Source organism: Sarcophilus harrisii, chromosome 1, assembly GCF_902635505.1.
Source record: "Sarcophilus harrisii chromosome 1, mSarHar1.11, whole genome shotgun sequence".
Classification (NCBI taxonomy): domain Eukaryota; kingdom Metazoa; phylum Chordata; class Mammalia; order Dasyuromorphia; family Dasyuridae; genus Sarcophilus; species Sarcophilus harrisii.
In genome coordinates, this window is record NC_045426.1 from 657,596,722 (window position 1) to 657,617,841 (window position 21,120).

The 21,120-nt window shown below is 40.3% G+C and overlaps 1 protein-coding gene across 2 annotated transcripts in view; it reads left to right on the forward strand.

The window, feature by feature from the left end:
* YJEFN3 (YjeF N-terminal domain containing 3) overlaps positions 1 to 21,120 on the forward strand; it is a 31,305-nt gene that overhangs the window by 4,779 nt on the left and 5,406 nt on the right. The window contains exons 1-4 of one of the 2 annotated variants that reach the window (XM_031947918.1): positions 14,777 to 14,844; positions 16,394 to 16,502; positions 19,504 to 19,614; positions 20,616 to 20,729. In XM_031947918.1, the coding sequence (XP_031803778.1) occupies positions 14,804 to 14,844; positions 16,394 to 16,502; positions 19,504 to 19,614; positions 20,616 to 20,729 (375 nt within the window). In that variant the 5' untranslated portion in view covers positions 14,777 to 14,803. Of the gene's footprint in view, positions 1 to 14,776; positions 14,845 to 16,393; positions 16,503 to 19,503; positions 19,615 to 20,615; positions 20,730 to 21,120 lie in introns of those variants that run through there. The other variant, XM_031947917.1, reaches the window with a different exon arrangement.

Here is a 21,120-nt window from a genome sequence, read left to right on the forward strand (position 1 = left end):
TAGGCTGTTACTCCAGCATTCATGATTCCTCAATAAGCCCTAAATTGAATTTAACATCACCCTTCCCCCACTTGCCAAATCTGCCCCTCCTCCCCAATTTTCTCTTTCAGATGACATCAGCTTCCTCCCAGTTACTGAGACTCAGAACCTCAGAGTCATCTTGAAATTTTCTTTCATCTTCACCCCCTCACATCCAATCATCTGCTAAGTCTCCTTGATTCTACCCCTACAAAAAGCCATTTCTTGCATCTGCCTCCTCTGCTCAGAACAAGCATCCTCATTCAGGCTTGGGATTAATACAGTAGTCAACTAATGGATCACCCAGTCACTTCCCTTCCAATCTTTCCTCTAACAGGTCCATTTTGAGTCAACTCTGTCAGGACGTTCTTCTTTATTTTTAGCCAATATTTGCCTCCTTATAACTCCTCCTGATCCTCCCTCCTTTCTCTCTACTCCCCACCCCAACACTGGCCCTTGTCCTGCGCTCTAGAGTCAAGCAGAATAAATATATTCCCTCTTCCCCCCTCCAACAGGCACAAGTCTGTTGACAGAGGACATTAGGAAGGACATTGAATTTATTAATGATGTGAATGGGGACTTGTCATTTCTCCTGTTTAGGCCTCAGTATCCTCCTTTGTAAAATGGGTAAAATCATTGTTGTTGTGACTCCCCTTCAGGGCTGTTGGGAAGATCCGATGAAAGCTAATGGATGAAGAGACACTGTGTAAATGTAAAGCACTGAAGACCTTGGAGCTATTAGTGGTCATTATTAATCTCTTCTGACCGTTGGCTGCCCAAAGCACTTAGTTTTGAGGTGGGGAGCCCCTACCATCCCAGACATTATTGCTTCCTAACCTCAGAGAGATTCAAGATACAGATACTAAGGAAAGAACTTTTACTCATAGGGTCTATTTCGATTCCAAGAGTCTTCTTTTGGATGAGGCAAGGGGAGGGAAAGGTTGGACCCAGATGTAAATCTACTAGAAATGTATTATCTCTTTAGAAGCCATTTCCCAGTGGGAATTCCGATCACTATAGAGAAAATGGACCTGTTCTCATTGTCCACCTTCTTCACTTCCATTTCTCCTCCCCACCTTTCCTCTACCCTATCTGGTCTGCTGCCCAGACTTTGAGAGTCCCTTCCAATCCACTTGGGGAGATGAAAAAAAAAAAAAAAACAGCACTAGGATGTGGTCAGCAAGATTTATCTTTTGCTTCTATTGCTTCTTTTTTTTTCAGTGGTGCCAGGGCAGCGAACTAAAGCCTGTGTGCTGCCAATAATTTCCATTTCCCCTTTTCTCCTCCATGACTTTTAGCACTTAGGTCCAAGCCTAAAAGCTACTGGACTTTAGAATGTCAGCTTCAGAGGCTCAGAGAGGGGGAACGAACAGGCCCAATGTCACTACAGTTTGCAGTGAGAAACAGCTGAGATAATTATCAGAATTTTAGAGCCAGGAGGGGATTATTAAAATCTTTAGTTTTCTAGACGAGACTTTTAGGTGATAGAATGTTAGAGCTATTATCAGAAGCAGGGATTCCTAGTCTTTTCTGTGTTCTGGACCCCGTTGGCAGTGTGGTAAAGCTTGGGGACATCTTAGAATCATGGCTTTAAATGCATAAAATAATTTACAGGGCATTACAAACAAAACCAATAACATTGAAGTACCGTTATCAATATATATATAATTATATATTTACACACACATAATATATATAATTATATATATTGATAACGGTACTTCAATGTTATTGGTTTTGTTTGTATATAATTATATATATACATACCCTCAAATTCATGGGCCCCAGGTTAAGAAATCTTGCTAGAGATGTTCTAATTTACTTTCCTCATTTGATAGATGAAAAAAATGGCTTGAACAAGGGAAGTGACTTATCCATGATCACGCATTGAGTTAGGACAAAACTGGGAGGCTGGCTTATAATTACTGACATATGGGATTTTCATTGTCCTGGGCAGGATGGGCACAAGATGAACCCAGAGCTGGTCCTTGGGACCCAGCCAATGCCACACAGCTGCTATCAATCCCCTTAATTAGCCAGACTGGAAATGAACAATGTACAAATGACCCCTTTCAGACTCTGGAGAACAAGGGGGTGTTGACTGATGAATAGAATCTAACCTACTATTAGCAGGGGGAAAGAACGTGCCCTGCCCCCTCCTTCCCACTGTGACCACCCACCTCTTCCCTCACCCTGTTTTGGAATAGGAAGTTATTCCATGGGCCCATTGCCCATCCAAGGTTGGAAGCCTTGGCCTCCATTTTCTCATTCCTTCACAGAAGCTCAGAGCTGGATGGGAGCTCAGAGGCTATCTGGTCCAAGCTACGTCTGAACAAGAATCTCTCCATGTTCCCGATAAGAAATTCTCCCGTCTCTCCTTGAGGACCTCTACAGAAGTGGAACCTATTGTCTCTGGAGCAATTCATTACTTTGGAATAGTTTTCATTGTTAGGACGTTTTCTCTTGAAGTAAACCTAAGTGTGTAACTTCTCCCCACTGGACATCTCCATTTGGATGTCCCATTATCACTGAATACTCAAATCATCACCTTCCTCTCAATCCACTAATTTTCTAACTTGGATAGATAAAAAAGAATTTATTAATCCCCAAATATATGATGGGTTCTGGGAATTCAAAATACACAAGTGAGACAGCCCTGATTATTCTCAAGCAGCTTACATTCTTGAAGGAGAAGACATACAAAGGAGAGAATCCAAGGAAGGGGATTTTGGTCTATGAATTCACAAGGATGGCAGGAGCTAAAGTCAGTAGATTGTCATAATCTTTTTACTAGCAATGGTAGCATTAGTTGGATGTCCATTCTGAAAGGAAGAGGTGGAAAATGAAGGGATTGGTAGGTGAACTAGAGGAATGGGCAATCCCGGGTTTAGGGACAGCTACAGGATTGTACTCATTTACCTGCCAGGACAGGTAAGTATCAGTGCTGAAGTTCTAAACCTGAATGGTTCATTCCTCAGGGCAGCATGACTCTGGAATCTGGCATTGGAAGGTGATGCTATGTCAGGGGCACCCACCACTCAAGTTCTTCAGCTGGGAATCTTCCTAGATGCTCTTTCTCTCTATGTCCAATCATGTGTCAAGGCTGGCTTATTCTACCTGAATAGTATTTCTCACGTTCCTTCTTTACTTTCTACCTTTTTCCAATATATTTTTTACATCACTAACATTTCCCCCTGTATTCCTTCTCTTATTCTATCCTGTTCCTTCCCTAACCTAGAGAGGAACTCCTTACAACAAAGAATTTTTTTTTAAAAGAATAAAAAATCAACTCATTGAGAATACCTGATATCTATCTATTTATCTAGTGTTCTATGCTGTGCCCTCAGTCTCTGCAAAGAAGCTGATTTTTTCCTTTAAAAAAAACCCAAAACTAATGTTTTATTTTTCCCCTAGTTACATGTAAAAATAGTTTTTTTTTTTATAAAGACAATTTTAAACATTTATTTAAAATTATTTTTGAGTTTCAATTTTTTCTCTCCTTCCCTGATACAGTAAGCAATTTATTATAGGTTATACATGTTCAATCATGCAAAACATATTGAAGGTATCTTTTCAAATCCCATCTTTGAGATCAAGTTTATCCACATTTATATTATTATAGTCATCATACTTATTGTTTTCCTTATTCTGCTTGCTTCACTTTGCTTTCATAAATCTTCTCAAGTTTCTCTTATTAAATCATGGTTGTAATTTGTTAAACACACTAACATTCCTATATACCATCATTTCTTTAGCTCTTCTCCAACCAATGGGCATCCACTTTGTTTCTCTCTTCTACCATAGAAAGTAATGCTATTAATAAATAATTATTTATTTAAATTTTATTTAAATTATAATTAATTTAAATAATAAATTAATAAATAATAAAAACCATGATAAATAATGATATACATATAAAAATAAATAAAAATATAAATATCTCTTTGGGGTAAATGAGTCAAAGGGCATGAACATTTTAGTTGCTTTATTTGCATAATTCCAAATTGCTTTCCACAATGGTTGTACCAATTCACAGCTGCTGAATAATGCCTGAGTATGCCCATCTTTTCACAAACCTATCAACAATGGTCATACCATTTTGGTCATATTTGTCAATTTTCTATTTGTGAAGTGAAAGCTCAGGGTTGTTTTTGCATTTCTCTTATTAGTAACTTGAAGCATTCTTTCATATGTTTATTAATAGTTTGCAATCATTCTTTTAAGAACGTTCATATCCCTTACCTTATATAGAGTAACCTTCTAAAATATCTCCCAACCTCAAGTTTGTTCCCACTCCAATTATATTCACACAGCTGTTGGAGTGATATTCCTAAAGTATAGGTTTGACAATGCTGCTCCTCTGCTCAACAATGGCTACAATGGCTCCTCTTATCTTCAAGGTCAAATATAAAGTCTTGTTGGGCATTTAAAGTCCTTTGAAATCTGTCTTCAATCTTGGATTTATTTTTTTTACCTTCACAAACGCTCTGGTTCAGCTCTACTGACCAATTTGCTCCCTGCCTCCCACCCTTTATACACTTTCACACCCATACCCATCCCAATCCATCTACCCAGCTCCCCTCCCTCCAAACCACACCCATCCCACAGGACATTTCAGCTCATTCCAAGGCTTCAGAAATTCATTTTTGAATGTTTCTCACCTCTCTTGGTCTGACTTCCTGAAATTTATTTCCATGGTATCTACTTATCCTTTCCCTGAACTTTTTGAAAATCCAAAAGTGAAGTATATATGTCAGACTATGCCTGATGTTCCAATTCTCAATCCCAAACTATAGAAGGCCGAAGTTATTCCCTCCCAAAGTTCCCAAGTTCCCATTATCTTCACCCCAGCACCCATCTCTTCCTCAGGTCTAGAATAGAATTCTGCCTTTCTTCGTTCCTTGACATTTATCTTTCCAGCCATGTTTTATATACCACACTTCTTTCTGTTTAGTCAAATTGGCCTTCTGTTCCTCACACAGGACACTCCATTTCTGGCCTTCATGCATCCAAACTGGGCCATTCTCCATGCCTGAAATACACTCATTCCTCATAGAATTCCTCTCTTCTTTTAGAACTCAGCTCAAGTACCACATTCTCCATGGAGCCTTTCTGGATCCTCCCTAACTCCCTCATTTTTGTGAAAGCTAAGGTAGAGAAGTAGACAGAGTGTTGGATTGGGAGTCAGGAAAACCTAAATTCAAATCCCACCTCATGTTGGATGAAATGACCTCTTTTCAGCCTGAGTTTTCTCATCTGTAAAAAAAAAAAAAAAATGGGGATAATAGCATCTACCTTACAGGAATCAAATTATATATATATATATATATATGTATATATACACATATAATGTATATTATATAAATATGTGTATATATGTATGAAGTTCTTTGCAAAATTTAAAGCACTTTATAGATACTAGCTATTCTTATTATTTCTAAATTTTTCTTTATAGTCTATACATAATTTTTGTATATATATCTCCCGTTAGAATATAAATTCTTTCAGAATAGAGATTATTTCATTCTTTGTATTTGCATTCTCTACTGACTCTTAATAATGCCTGACAGCTGGCTCTTCATAAGTGTTTGATGATTGACATCTACTTGCTTGTTTCAATCTCTTTTGGGTTCCCCCTATCTTCATTTTCTCTGTCTTTTCAGGAAGAGAGGAACATATGTTATATCCAAAGAAAGTACTTTAATAAATGTCTGCCCAATGTTGGATTGAGTGGGGAGGACAGCATAGGATAGGAAGCAGGACTGCCTGGGATGGAGGGATTGGGGGCTGGTAATCTGGTAACAAGGTAGAGTAGGACATCATTCTCACCAGAGGTGTCTTACATATGGTTAAAATCCCTTCTTATCCAACTCCTGTTTGCTCGGAAATTTAAGACTTGGCTTTAACTGTAGTGAATGGACCTGGATGAAGGGACTTTCGGTACTTGTCCAGTCCCCTGAATACTTCTGTGACCTGAGGCAACGAAATCCTCCTTTGTGAACTTTAATTTTCTCATCTATATAATGGAGACATTGGATTATATCCCAGAAGAACTAAAACATGACCCTATTTGATCCTGGGATGCAGTTGGGCTCAGATCTTTACTATTAAATTTTATTTTTAAATTATGGAACACAACAAGCATTTCCATACATATTATAACAAAAAGATGATTGAATACATGAAACTGCAGATTTACTATGCTCAACTTGCTATTCCTTTCAAATATGCTTAAAATTATAATGTAATTTTTTTTTTTTTTTGCCTCAGATCTTTAGCAAAAACATTTTAAATCTAATTAATAGGCAAGTAGAATCTAATTACACACTCAAGTCGACCAGTTACTGATGCCAGGTGTTGTGCTAAACAGGCTTAAATCAATTAGTAATTGCAATCAAAGCTGACTGTAATTAATTATAGGATTAAATTAATTTGGATTTCTGAGGGGATGACCGACACTATGAACATATGGACACCCTTGGACTAGGAGAGCTATGTTTTATGTTCTGAGGGCTGTCCTGGCTCAGATTTTCTAAGTTCTAAGGGCCCTCTCAGCTCTGATCTTCTGCTTGAAGGGCCCTTGGATGACAGTTTTATAATCTTAAAAAATGTTCTGCTGGGACATTTCTATTCTAGCGCTCCAACTGAGCAAGCTAAATGGGACCACAAGGGGGTGGTAGCACCTCGTCTAAAATGCTGCAAGGAGCGTGGGAGGAAAAGTCGGGTCCCTAAGCCTTCTTGCCTGGAATTCTGAGCTCAGAGTTGCAGAATTCCCAAGGCTTCTGCCCGTGGGGTCAGGGTGCACTTGTCATGCTGACGTCACTGAAGTGTACGAAGGCAAGGAAACGTAGATATTGTGGAGTTTTAGCCGTCCCTCTGCTCTTGTCCTGGATCACATTGAGCTGGAGGAAAAGGTCCCGAATTTGACCTGAATTACAATCTCATCACCACATGTGTGACCTTGGACGAGTTCTCGTTTCATTTTTCTTATTTATAAACAATGTTGAAATATATAATCTCTATAGCTGCTTCTAGCTTCCCGAGGAAGAGTTTTTAAAGCAAATTACAATGCTGGTGGGATTCAGTGCTGGAAGAATCCTCTCAGTATGAGGTTCTTTATCTTTTCCAGGAGTGAAGCCTTTGGACATCTTCTTAGAATCTTGATTCTATTTATTTAATTTTATATTTATTTTTAATTTATATTAAATTTATTTATTTAATTAGTTTTATTTAATTATATTTATATTTATTTTAATATTTAATTTATATTTATATTTAATATTTAATTATATTTAATAAAGATCTGGTTTTTTCCCCCATCCAAGGTCAAGGATTATTTGATGTCAAACTTCTTGCAAGTCTATGGATCCCAAGTTAAGGATTTGATTTTTAATCTCTTTTACTTCTTAATAAAAATAAAATAAATAAAAGAAAAAAGGAAGAAAATTTTCTGTTCTAGTTTAACTTTTTCACTTTACAGATGGGGAAACTGAAGAAGAACTCTGAAAGTGAAATGACTCTTCTGAAGTCATATAGCTAGAGGCCGGGTTTGAACTCATTCCATATGACTCAGAACTTTTTCTCCTGCACCATGCTTCCTTTCTTCCAAACAGATACTAGAACACATGTTAGCTCTTCTGCTTGCCTTAAAGATAATGTCAAAATATTTTCAAAAAGTAGAGGAAGGCCCAAGGAGTTCTAAGACTTTGGAGCTGGTTGCTAATATTAGGAACAACTGAAATCTTGTAGAGAAGGGATTATTCTACTGGGATAGAGGAGAGAAAACTGGGTGGAATGTGTTCACTGAATTTGGGGAGAAGCATTTTCCAAAGAGTTCATATGAAATGATTAGACATGATCCCATAGGCTGACCCTCCCAGTAGATTATTTGGCAAAGATAGCTGGGAAGCTTCCAAGAATGGAATTATGGAGGTATTGGGCAAATAATATACTGAGAAGGAAAAGGGAGAATGATGTAGATTCCCGGAGAACTCAGTCATCAACTTCAATTAAGAAAAAAGTGTATAAAAGATGGGAGCCAAGAACAGATAACTCAGCAGGGTTACAAAATATTAGCCTGATCCTATGAGAAAATGGTATCAGAAACACTAAAACTGACAATGAGCCAAAATTAGTAATAACAGAATAAACAGAAAAGAGAACAGAAGGATGTTTTTTTTTTTTTTTTTTTTTTTAAAGCTATATAGGGATAAGAGAAAAATAAAAAAAAGGCCAAGATCATAGTTCTGAAGGGAGGGACAGTCACAAGGTGAGGAGAGAGAAATGGTCAACTTTTAGTGCGTTTCTGTTTTCTCTTACCTGTGTGATCTTCAGACTTGGAGGGGTAGAGCAAAAATGCCTGACAGGGAGATGAAAGTCAAGATAGTTGGGGAGATAAGAGAGTTCCCAGCCACCCTCTTTGAATTCAAGTTACCAGGCTGAGCAGGACAACATCCTAGAGTCTAGAAAGAATTGGCAGATGTGATTGCCAATTTGGTGATCTTTGTAAGATTCCAAAGAAAGTCCCAATTTTTAGAAAAAAGAAAACAGAATTTTTATAGACTGCTAAGCTTGACTTGGATTACTGGCAAGATTTTAGACAACATGATGAAAAGCATTGATTCTGCATTTTTTTAAAATAACTTTTTATTGACAGAGATTCTGCATTTTACAAAGAAGAAGAAGTGATCAATGAGAACTAGTATAGGTTAGTTAAGAGCAGTTAATGCTAAACTAACCTGATTTCCTTTTTTGACAGGACTCCTGGACTATTAGAGCATGTGAATATGTAGATATATGATGCACTATGTAGATATCAGCAAGACACTTGACAAAGTTTTTCATGTAATACTTTTGGACATTAAGGAGTGGTTGTATGATGGTAAAGTGAGGTGAAATAGGAACTGGCTGAAAGACCCAACCCCAAAGCCATCGATGGCAGTCATCAGTGAACTGACATCAACTTAATTCTATCAAGCATGTCTTCATTCAAATCATTAATAAAAGGGTTGGTGAGACTTACAGATGACAAAACTGAATGGGATAGTCATGAATTGCAAAGATTTTACCATAAAAGCTTAGAATAAATCTAATGAAATTAAATGTAATAGGAATAAATGTTAATTCCTTCACTTGGGGTCAGAAAAATCTACCTCACATATATAGAATAGGCAAAGTGGGGGAAGCAGGGATAGACAGCAATTCTCATGAAAACCATTGGAGTGTTTTTGGGACCCATAAGCTCAATGTAAATGTGTCAGAAACACATTTTAGGTTGCTTTAATAGTATTTAGGATGAGGGAGATCACACTCCTGCTATTCTTTGTCTTGGTCAGACCCCATCTGGAGCATTGTGTTCCAGGCAACAGTTTAGGAAGGAAACTGACCAGCTGGGCTTTATCCATTGGAAGGACAACTCAGATGCTGATAAAACTGAACTTGGCTATACATGGTGATTAGTTCAAGGATTTAGGGTGATTTACAGAGGCAGATTCCAAGTAAATGTAAAGAATAATTTTTTAACATAGGACTAACAGAAGGCAGGATTAGATGGCTTGGGAAATAATGGGTTCCACTTCACTGGAGATTTTTGAGTGTTAGAGGTCAGATGGTTTTTGAAATCTTTTCCAAAACGGAGATTCCGTGAATCTCTTGATCACCATGTCATTTCCACTTCCTGAGACTCAATTTAAAATGAAGGGAATTGGAATAGCTGATCCTCAAGTCCTTTTTTGTTCTTTCATTCTATAGCTTACATTCTAATTTTTCTCTAACTCTAACATTATTTGTTCAGTTCAACAAATCTTTATCAAATACTTCCTACATGTGAAAGAAGTTCTTTGCTAAATGTTGAAGGGACCAAGATCTGACAGAGAAATTGCTTCAAAGGTTATTATAACTTAATGAAGGACAAATATATAAATGACTATGATACAGGGGATGATGAACTAGGTGAAAAAGTCCAAGTAAAGAGTTATTTGAGAGATGATTGGAAAAATAAGAATGATGAGAAGTATAGACCAAGGATAGCAAACACCCTGTTAGGCAGCCCATGGCACTACTAAAGTAGATTAAAATGTTATTGGGAAATATTTAACAAAATAAAATAAAAATACAACAAAACATAGATAAAATTTCATGTACAACCAAAATCAATATGTAGTCTGCAGGGATCCAATTTAGTGGCCTCTGCTTCTATTTGACTTTGATACCATTGATAAGGCAATCATCATTAGGACAATGAAGGAGAGAGAGGATGATAGTTTAAGGACTGTAATAACAATAACTGATACCTAGCTATGCAGCACTAGGGGGGTCCCTTCTCTATTGCATACATGAATTTTTTCTGCCTACCCTTATCATCACTTCCCCCAAGTTTTCAGGATCAAGTTACCCTGTAGAATTGCATCTTCTCAAAAGAGTGACTCAGGAACCCTCTTGAATATGTTTATTTTTGCCAACCAGTCAGTGCATTTAGTTCAAAACAAAGACACTTTGCCAAAGAGCATAAGAAAAGTAGCAATAAAACACTTCCTCTATAAATCTGGGGCATATTCTTTCATAGTCATAGGAGTGGGGAGAAGGGGTACACTAAGGAGTATGTGGAGGATTATACATAGGGAGCATATGTATCCAGGGCAAATGCACAGAGGGGCCAGTACACCAGGGCTGCTGATGTCATCAAGCTGCTCTCAGTGAGCCGGCTTTGGTCCGTCCCTACTATTCACAGCCAGGGGAGATTCCATTGGACTTGAAGCTTCCATCTTGTAGCTTTGGCTGGAGTCCTCAGCTGAGCTGTTCCTCCACTAGGGAAGGAAGAGAGGTGGATTCATGATCCCACACCATTTTTTAAGCCTCCCTCAGCAACCTCTCCCTTCACTCTTTCTGCTTAGGACTTCCTTACCTCATATCCCAAATGGGATCATGAAGAATTGGACAAGACAGAAAGTAACAATAAAACATCAAAACCCACTGATTCATTCCATGCTGTCTACAAACACACTCGTGTCTTCTTCTAACCTTTAAAAAATTCTCACTTAATCCTACCATCTTTATTAGGAATTTTCCTATAGCTCTCCTTTCCTTCATGTCTAAACTTGACAAAGTCAACTGTATTCGAGGTCTCCACTTCTCCCTTATCCTCTTCTCAAATTTTTACAATCTGATTTCTAAACTCCTCGTTCTAAGGAAATTCCCCCTCCCCTTTTTTCCCCTTAAATTTTAGCCTTGATTTTGGTTGCAGATTTACACAGTTTTGGGCCGATCATGTTAAAAGCAGTGATGTCATCATCAGCACTCTGCACATAATCTTTGTCTTTGGTGATTTCTTCCAGGATGGTTGACTCCAACTCCTCATCTAATGGCTTTGCTGCTTCCCAGCATAGTCCATTCAGCTGGATGGGTCACACATACTCTTCCATACTTATCCATATCTAGATGTTGTCAAATCAGATATTATCATGCACTAGCAAGCTGGTTGCCAATTTTATTCCATGAGAATGTACCTGCTGGCCAATTCAAGATTAGGGGTTTGGGCAATTAGGCAAGCAGGGGTTTGGGAAAGGCTAAAGCTTTTCTTTGTAAAATTACCAATGAGCTTTTCTTTGCTAAATTAAATGAACTTTTCCTAACTTTTGGACCTCTCTGTAGCTCTTATCACTGTTAATCATGCTCTCCTTGTGACAGTGTTCTCTCCTGGGGTCTTCTACTACCTGTTCCTTTTCTGGGGTTTTTGCTGGATCTTCATGGATGTCAACATGGATGTCATGGGTGTCTTTGAACCGCTTCTCATTTTACTCAATCCTGTTTTGCTTGCTGATATTATTAGCTCCCAAGGATTTAGTTATCATCTTCATGTAGATAATTCTCATATCTAGATATCTAGCCTTAGTCTCTCCCTCTACTCAACAAATCCTAGGAGTTCCCTTTTCTCCTTCAGGATCAATTAAAAAACTGTTGGACATTTAAAGCCCTTTATAAAATTGGTCCCTTCCTTCCTTTCCAGTCTGACACTTTACCTTCCTTCTTATACACTATAATCTAGCTACAACAGCCTATTGGGTATTGCTAGAACACAATATCCCACCTTCCATTTCTCTGCCTTTGAATGGTCTGTCTCAGGGATCTAGAATGCTTTACTCCTCACCTCCACCACCCTAGTTTCTTTCAAGACCCACCTCAAATTCTGACTTTTGAAGGAAACCTTTATTGATGTCCTTCCTTCCCCACCCCAAGTGCTAATATCCCCCATCTCTGAGATTACCTTTCATCTAGTTCATTCATATTTTGAATGTACCTAGTTATTGACAATGATGTCTCTTTCATTAGAATAAGCTCCTTGAGGGCAGGGACTGCCTTTTCCTTTCTTTGTATGTCCAGCACTTAGCACAATTCCTAGCACATTTTAGGCATTTAATAATCTTTCTCTCTGGGTATCTAAAAGCCCCATCTCTCTCCCAAGTTTTCTTGTCCCAAGATTCTTTTTGTTTTTCTTTAAAAATAATCTCTCCATGCAAATATGAAGGAGCAAAGGGAAAGAATGAAACATTAGGTGAAGCTGCTTCAAGGGCAAACTCTACTTCCATCTCTTTTTCTTCTAATACCTAACTTTATTATGCACATAATGCCAGGATTAGCCACTTTGAGCCTCACTTCCTCATGGCACTTTACAGTGTTACTTTGGTAAATGTTTTAACAACCAGTTATCTGGGGAGAAATGTACCCATGAGACACATTGAAGTTTAATTTGCACTATTACCATTTTCTTTATCACTTTCTTAAGTCTAGATAATCAAAAAAACATTAAATCAGGCCCAAATTTATAGCATTTGCTGATTTCCAAGAGGCTCACCCTGGAAATTTAACAATTGACTTTGTTGAAGCTGGCTCCAGTACATCCTTGACTTTTAAGATTTGAAATGTACTTAAATATGCTATTTAATTTAAGCTTTTGCAATAACTTTGTGAGGTAGGTCCTACAGATATCATTCTTATTTTAGAGATGAGGAAACTGAAGAACAGAGGGATAATGTGCCTTGCCTGTGATTACACAACTCCTAAGTGGCAAAATTGGAACACAAGTTTTTCTGCTTCCAAGTCTAGCACCATCTTCCATGGCAGGGGTTCATCTTTTATTAGTGTGAGAAACCTTTCTGAATTTATGGAACCTAGATGAGCTTTTTTAAGAAAATTAAGAAAAATGTTTTAAATGCATAGAATAAAATATGCAGGATTCCAAAGGAAACTAATTATCCTGAAATATAGTAAAAATATTAAAAAAATTAACAGAGTCAAGGATTCCAGGCATTCCTATGGCATAGTGCCTCTTGAAGAGAGCTTCATTCAGGAAAGTCAAGGAGAATTCATTCATCACAGTTAAAACTACAGCTTTGTTGTAGGCTGAGGGGAAGGAAGCAGTATCAAGGAAGACATTAAATAGGCATAAGACAAAAATGATTGAGGGAGCAAGGTCACAGAAAAAGTAAGAATGGGGTAAAGGTTACAGGTGAAAAGGTTAGTTTTAGTAAGGACCAGGAGAGTGGATAGGAAAGGGAAGGAAAGGATGAGACTGTATCCTAGAATGGTGCAATGACATCCTCTAAATTTTCTAGCCTGGGACAAAGTCCTAGTGTCCCCACCCTAATGATGGCCCTGCCAGTGAATGATCACCCAGTCTTTATTTGGACAACCTTCACTGAGGGGAAACCTATTGCTTTCTGAGACTGCCCGTCCCACTTTGGACAATCCTAGTAGTTAGAAAATTTTTCCTAATATCAAATCAAGTCAGCAAGCCTTTATTAAGCACTTTCTATGTGCCACACATTTTATTAAGCACTGGGGTTACAAAGAAAGGTAAAAAACAATTTCTGCTCTCAAGGAGCTCTAAATCCAATGAGAAGTGACCACATGCAAATAACTATGTACAGACAAGCTATATATAGGATTGTGTTGGAAGTAATTGGAGGTAATCAACAGTAGCCTGAAAAATAACAGGAAAGGTTTCTTGTAGAAGGTGAGATTTTAGGTGGAATCAATCAATAATTTTCCTTTTCTTAATTTATCTGGAACTTAAAGGAAACAGAAAAGTAAGATAAAAATGAGGATGAGAATTCTAGACATGGGGAACATTCAGTGAGAATACTTGGAGCAGGGAGCTGGATTGTGGGGTTCAAGGAACAATAAGGAAGCCATTAGCTCTGGGGCAGTAATTTTTGGGAGCAGTAAGGTATAAGAAGATTGGGGCCAGTTTACTAAGGACTTTGAATGCCAAATAGGATTTGATATTTGATCTGAGAGGTGATGGAGAATCTCTGGAGTTTATTGAATGGGAGGGGGATAACATACTTAGACCTGCACTTTAGGAAGATCGCTTTGATGATTGAGTGAAGTGATGACCTTAAGTGGAAAGACTGGGTAGCCCAAAAGGTTTTGTAGTAGTTCACGTGTGAAGTGATGAAGGAAAGCATCAGGATAATGGCTATGTCAAAGATGGGAAGGATTAAATTGACAGGACTTGACAACAGATTAGAAATAGGAGGTGAAAGATCCCAGGTACACATGGGTACCTGGGAGGATGATAGAGTATGGTCTAGAGTAAAAAGAAGAGAGCTTGGGGGTAGTGGTGTAGATCCCAGCTTCTTAAAGTGTGGTTCATGACCTTATATAGAGTCTCATAACTGAATATAGGGATTGCAAAACTGTGATTTATTAGCATTAATTTTATTGTCATTGTTTTTATACCTGTTTTATATACTTTTATACCCAGGGTCATGTAAAAATTTCTCAGATGAAAAGGGGTTGTGACTGGAAAATTTTTAAGAAGCCTTGGTAAGGATAATGAGTTTACTTTTTGAACATGTTGAGTTCAAGATGTGATTGGAACATATTCAGATCAAAAAATCCAAGAGACAATTGGAAATGTCAATCTGAAAGTTAGGAGACAGGTGATGGTTGAATAAACTAATTTAAAAATCATCAGCATTGAGATTATAATTGAACCAAATAAGCTAATGAGGTCATCCATATAGCAGAAGAAAAGAGGGCCCAGGACAGAGCCCTGTGGGATACCTATCATTAGCAGTGTCCTGATGAAGATCCAGCAAAGGAAACTGAGAAGTGTCAGATAACTAGAAGAAGAACCAGGCTGGAAATAATGTCACAAAACCCCAAAAGAGAGAATCAAGAATGTAATCTTGACAGTATCAGAAGCTTCACGGAGGCCAAGAAAGAAGCTATTTGATTTGGCAATTAATGTGGTCAAGAGTAACTTTGAAAAGAGCAATTTTGGTTGAATGATGAGTTTAGAAATTTTGCTGTAGAACTTAAAGAGAATGAGGAATGAAATGGAGGCACGTAATGGAGACAGGCTTCCCAAGTAGGGGGATGCCCCATTTGGTAACCACTTTTTCTTCTGAGACCCGGTACAGCCTTTTGCATTGTTTTAATGCCTTTGTCCTATAATGCTATGATATGTTAGGCTATTTTTGCCCCAGCCTCAGAATATTTCTACCATCTCAGCACAAAGTAGCTTGTGTTTTAGGGCACTTGGTAACTTAGCCTCTGTATGCCCATGAAGTTGATGAAGGGCAGAGACTGAGTTTTATTTGAATTTTATATCTTCCATGATGCTTTGCTCAGCGTTCTGCACACATTAGGTGCTTACTAATCAATCCATAAGCATTTATCCAGTACCTACGATGTGCCAGGTACTTTTCTAGGCTCTGGGAACATTAAGAGAAAAGTGAAACATGATCACCTTAAATGCCAAATCAAATAACCTTTTCTCAATTCTCACTTTTCTTGGCTTCTCTGCAGCCTCTGATACTGTTGAGATTACTTTCTTCTCCTTAACTCTCTCTTCTATGTTTTTGTAACATTATTTCTATTTTGCTGTTTCTTCTAAGAGTTTTACATTTACATATACAAAATGTATATATTATATACATTATTTATATACATGTATATATTCAATATATACATGGATATATTCAAGTTTGGATGGACATATATAAGTATATATACAGATGTATATAAGCATCACACGGTCTAATATCAGTATATACATGGGTATATTTAAGTATGGACAGATATGTAAATATACATATGGATGTATATAAGCATATACAAATACATATAAGTATGCATGTGGACCTATATAAGTATATACATGGATGTATATAAGAATACACATATATATGTAAGTATATACAGACATATATATATACATACAGACACTTAAATATACAAAAGGATATATATATATATATATATATACACACACACACGGACACATAAGTATACACAATAAACATTTGCTGAATTGAGTTGTTTCTCTGGCTGACTCTCCATCTGTCTGTGTCTCCTCCCTGACTCCCAGCAAGGTGGAGGCTGTTGCCATGGAGAAGGAGCTCATCGAGGACTATCGGTTTGGGCGGCAGCAGCTGGCAGAGATGTGTGGGTATGCCTGTGCTGTGGCTGTGACCAAGGTAAAGTCCCCGCCTCTGCCTTCCTCCCTTGTCCTCCCCGGAGAGCTGACTTCTGGGGTATGGGACAGCTCCCCCCTTGCTATCAGGTTCTGAATCTGATTGGCAAGTAATAGCTGTGGCTTGGGGTCTCAGGCCTAGGAGAGACAGTTTTACCTTTTGGGGTTTCCCCTCCCTAACAGGGCCCTGTGTAAGCCCATGTCCTCTTTAATTATCTCTTCTTCCTTTAGTAGGTCCTGAAAATAACCTCCTTTCCCTTCCTAGGGCTTTCAGTTGAGAAAACTAAGGTCCTTCCGCTTCTTCTCTCTACTCAGGGGCAACTCTTGTGGAAAGAACAGGCTTTGATTAGAAGGATGAGGATAGACTGAAAAATTATTTCTTTTTCACGCAGGAGAGACCCTGACTAAGTGGGGACAGTGAGGGCTATACCACTAGCAGGAAGGAGGCTCACAGAAAGCACAAGCTTTCCCTCTAAACCCTGGGCCTCATAGAACTATGCCCAGGTGGGGTTGAATGAGGGGAGCTCGGTCATAACTAGGGGTGTTCCACATCCCTTAGCAGGGAACATAGTCAGGAGGGACTTGGCTCTGACCTGGGAATCAGAAACTTTGCATTTTAGTCTTGGTTCTGCCACAGGCTATATGTTCATGAAGAAGTAATTTCCCCCCTTTGTGCCTTGATTTCTTCCACAAAACTATGATTTTTAAGATCTATTTCAACCCTGATGCTTTGTGTTCTAAGGTCCTAATCAACTCTGACATTCTGTGTTCCAAGAGCTCTCCCAGTTCTGATATTCTGGATTCTACAGGTCTTCCCAGTGCTGACATTCTGTGTTCTAAGGGTCCCCCAGCTCTGACATTCTGTGTTCTAAGGTCCTTTCTGTCATTCTGTGTTCTAAGGGTCCCCCACTTCTGACATTTTGGGTCCTAAAGCTCCTTTTAGCTCTGACATTGTGTGTTCTAAGGGTCCCCCACTTCTGACATTTTGGGTCCTAAAGCTCCTTTTAGCTCTGACATTGTGTGTTCTAAGAGCCCTCCCAGCTCTGACACCCTATATTTTAAGGCCCTTTCCAGTTTGAACATTCTGTGTTCTAAGGGCCCTCCTGGCTCTCATATTCTGTTCTAGAATATTTGAATGACTCTTGCACCTTGCTTATATTCTAAGGGCGGAGAGTATCCAGGACCTGTTCTGGTCGCTCCACCAGCTATCCAGGCTTCTGGGTGCCAGACTCTTTGACTGATGGCCCTTGAGTATGGAAAAAAGACCAGATTTCACCAGGCACGGCAAACAAGTTTAAGATAAATAAACGTTCACTGAGGCTTGAGTTGAAGAGGCAAGGCCTGTTCCTTTTGTGGCTTGGCAGGAGGCCCTCACCCACAGCAAGGAGAGAATAATAGCATGGGCGTACACAGCAAGTGCGGTTAGGAATAGGTCACCCTTCGCCATGCCCCGGGTTCCTAGGTAGAAGTAAAGCCCCGTTTTCCATGAGGGATAGGCTGAGGGTGGAGCTGTACTTAGGGCCTTCATCTCTCTGGGTGAGTTCCCTTCCCCTGCCCCCGTCAGGGATGTGGAGAGATGGACATTAGAAAAATCTCTACCCAAGATCTCCCCCTCCAGGCCATCTGGATTGGATTCTGTTGCTGAAAGGTCCCTGTTAGGAGGCACTTGCTAGCCCTTGGAGGTGACCTTAACCCTTCCCTTTCCCCTTCTCTCTTCCTCCTCCCCTACCCCCATCTCCAACATGAATTATAAAATCATAGGAGGTCAGAGTTAGAAAGAATTGGGTTGGAAAGGACCTTAGAGTAATTGATAATAATAACAGAAGTTTTCATAGCATTTTAAGGTTTGCAAAGCACAAACACACACACACAAATAAAATAGCTAGGGGGTATTATTATCCTCATTTTAATATGATAAGATGAGATTCAGGGGGCTTGTGTGACTTTTTCCAAGCTTTTTTAGCCAGGAAGTATTGGAGGCTAGAGTTGAAACTTGGTCTCAGATTCAGGGAACCTGAGTCCCAGCTCTGACACTTACTGATTATTTGATCTCAGTTTCCCTAATATATAAAATCTTAAGGTTCTTCCCAGCTCTAACATTCTATAATCTTAACAGCTGTGTATCCCATGGAAATCCAAGGATGATGAGATGAAATTACTATTACTATTACTACTATTAACAATTCAAATAGGATTTAAATCTGAGGAGAACCAAAGTCATCTTTGAGTCCTACCTCTCACTCAGTAGATGGGAAATTTCCCAGAATGGGGAATGCTTTATCCAAGGTCACACAGTCACTTAATGTCAGAGCCAGAAATGGAAACCAAGTCCCAGTTCTTGGTCATGAGCAACAGTTCCTCCATCTTGCCCCGAGGAGGGGCTTGGAGAGACTGTTTTCCCCACTTGACCACCCTATTGTATCCTTCTTTCTGTCCCTGGCCCTCCATGTCTGCCCATTCCCCCCATTGTAGAGATGGAAAAAGTGAGGCCCTGAGATCATGGAATCATAGATTTAGACCTGGAAGGGATGGAAGAGATCAAGGAGTCTGGTTCTTTTACTTCATATGTGACCAGAGGTTGTGACCTGCCAAATGTCATAGAACTAGACAGTGTCTGATGGGGCTTTCTCGCCGCCGTGCTTGCTCAGGGGATTCTTTCAGGGTCATACAGCAAGGAGGCCACAAGAACAAAGGCTAGCAGCGGGATCTCCGCACTCTCCTGGGTCTGATCCATAAACAAGGCCCCGAGGATTGGGGAAGTGTTCGGCAAACTCAGGCTGGACCGCCATTAGACAACAAAGACATCTTTGAAAGGATGGGATGTTTGGCCATTGGGCCCGAGGATCTCCTCAGAAAGAGGATACATGTCTCCAGGGGGACAAAGGGAAGCACAGATGTAATTCACTGTGTGAGCTTGAGAGACTTTCCTACTTTTTGTGGACCTCACTTTCTCCATGTGTACAATAGGGAGGCTGAAGAGAGCCCATCTCTCACCCCTTCTCCAGGTGTTTCCTGTGGCTGCCCTCTCCCGGAAGCAGCGTACCGTCCTGGTGGTGTGTGGGCCTGAGCAGAACGGGGCCATTGGACTGGTGTGTGCACGGCATCTTCGGGTGTTCGTAGGTATCAGTGCTGCAGGGATGCTTCAGTGTCACTTCCCTGGGAATCCTGGGATGACCGGTGTCCCCTTGGGTGGGGGGCCCTTCAGAACCTCCCAGTCATCCCCAAAGAACTCCCCCAGGAATGGAACAGCGCTGGGAGTGCTAGATGCAGAGGTTGGAACACAAAAGGTCCTGAGGTGGGAGAACAATAGTCCAAATGAAAGCGATAAATGTAAAATTAGACCCTCGGGTTCAAAGAATCAATTTCACAAGTGCAGGATGCAGGATGCAGGAAGCGCGGTCCCGCCAGAGATTTTCTGGGAAAAGTCTCAGGAATGTCAATGGCCTGTGACCCTGATACTAGTCCGCAGTGTAAGGCGATGGCCCCCAGACCTGAAGCCATTGCGGAGAGCAGCTCCAGAATTAGGGAGGCAAGAGTCTTGTTGTGCTCTGCCTTGGCCAGACATCTGGAATATTATGTTCAATTTTGGCTACTGACTTTTAGACAGAACATTGACGGGTTGGAACACATCCAGAAAAGGGAGGGATGAGGGAACTGCAGGCCACATCATAAAAGGATCAGATGAAGGAACTGGGATTGTTTTGTGTGGAGAAGAGGAGGCAGGGAAAACCTCAGAGATGTCTTCAAGGATAGGAAGAGTGGTCTTATGCAGGGATAGAACAAAGAGCAAAGGGAGGAAGTTACAAAGAGGCAACATTTTACCTGGACATAAAATCTGCTGTGAAAGATAGTGAGTTGTCCATCGCTGGATCTCTTTGCCTTGATGACCAGTTTTTGGGGGGGCACCTTTTAAGTTAAAGGATGTCTGAGGGTCCTTCTGGTGTGTAACCTCTCATTCTGTAATTCACCAGTGTCACCCACCCTCCCCACCTCTGCACCAGCCTCCTCCCGCCCCTAGAGTCCCTGCCAAGTACAGGGTGACACAGCATGCCTTGCTCTCCCCCAGACCCCAAGATTTCCCGAGGGGTTTAACTCCCCCTCACCTTCTTCCCACCAGGAGTATGAGCCAACCATCTTCTACCCCAAACGCTCTCCAGACTCACTGTCCAAGGATTTCACCACACAGTGTGAGAAGATGGACATCCCCTTTCTTTCCTATCTCCCTACTGAGGTCAGTCATCAAGTGGTCCCTGCTGGGGCAGGGCAAGGAGTGGCCTTCTGTGGTAGGCCCCTAGAGAAGCCCCCTGTCCCCCGAGGGCCTGTGCTTCTAGTCGAACTGCTCTGCTTGGGATGGGGGGAGAGGTGGCTGTTCAAGCTGGACAATGGTCTCCCCTGATTTGGGTCGGGGACTATGGGGGGCATCTCCCTGCCAGTGCCCACACAAGCTGGATGGTGGGTGTGAAGATGGCTCAGGGGCCAGGTTCAGCTTTTCAGGCCCCCTCCTTCCTAGGCCAGAATCCTGGGGCAGAGGGAGGGGAAGATGGACACTTCATCCATCATCTGTGACATGTCCAGGGGCCCTGGGCGGGGGGAGGCCGGTGCTCTCCGGGGCCCTGGGCTGC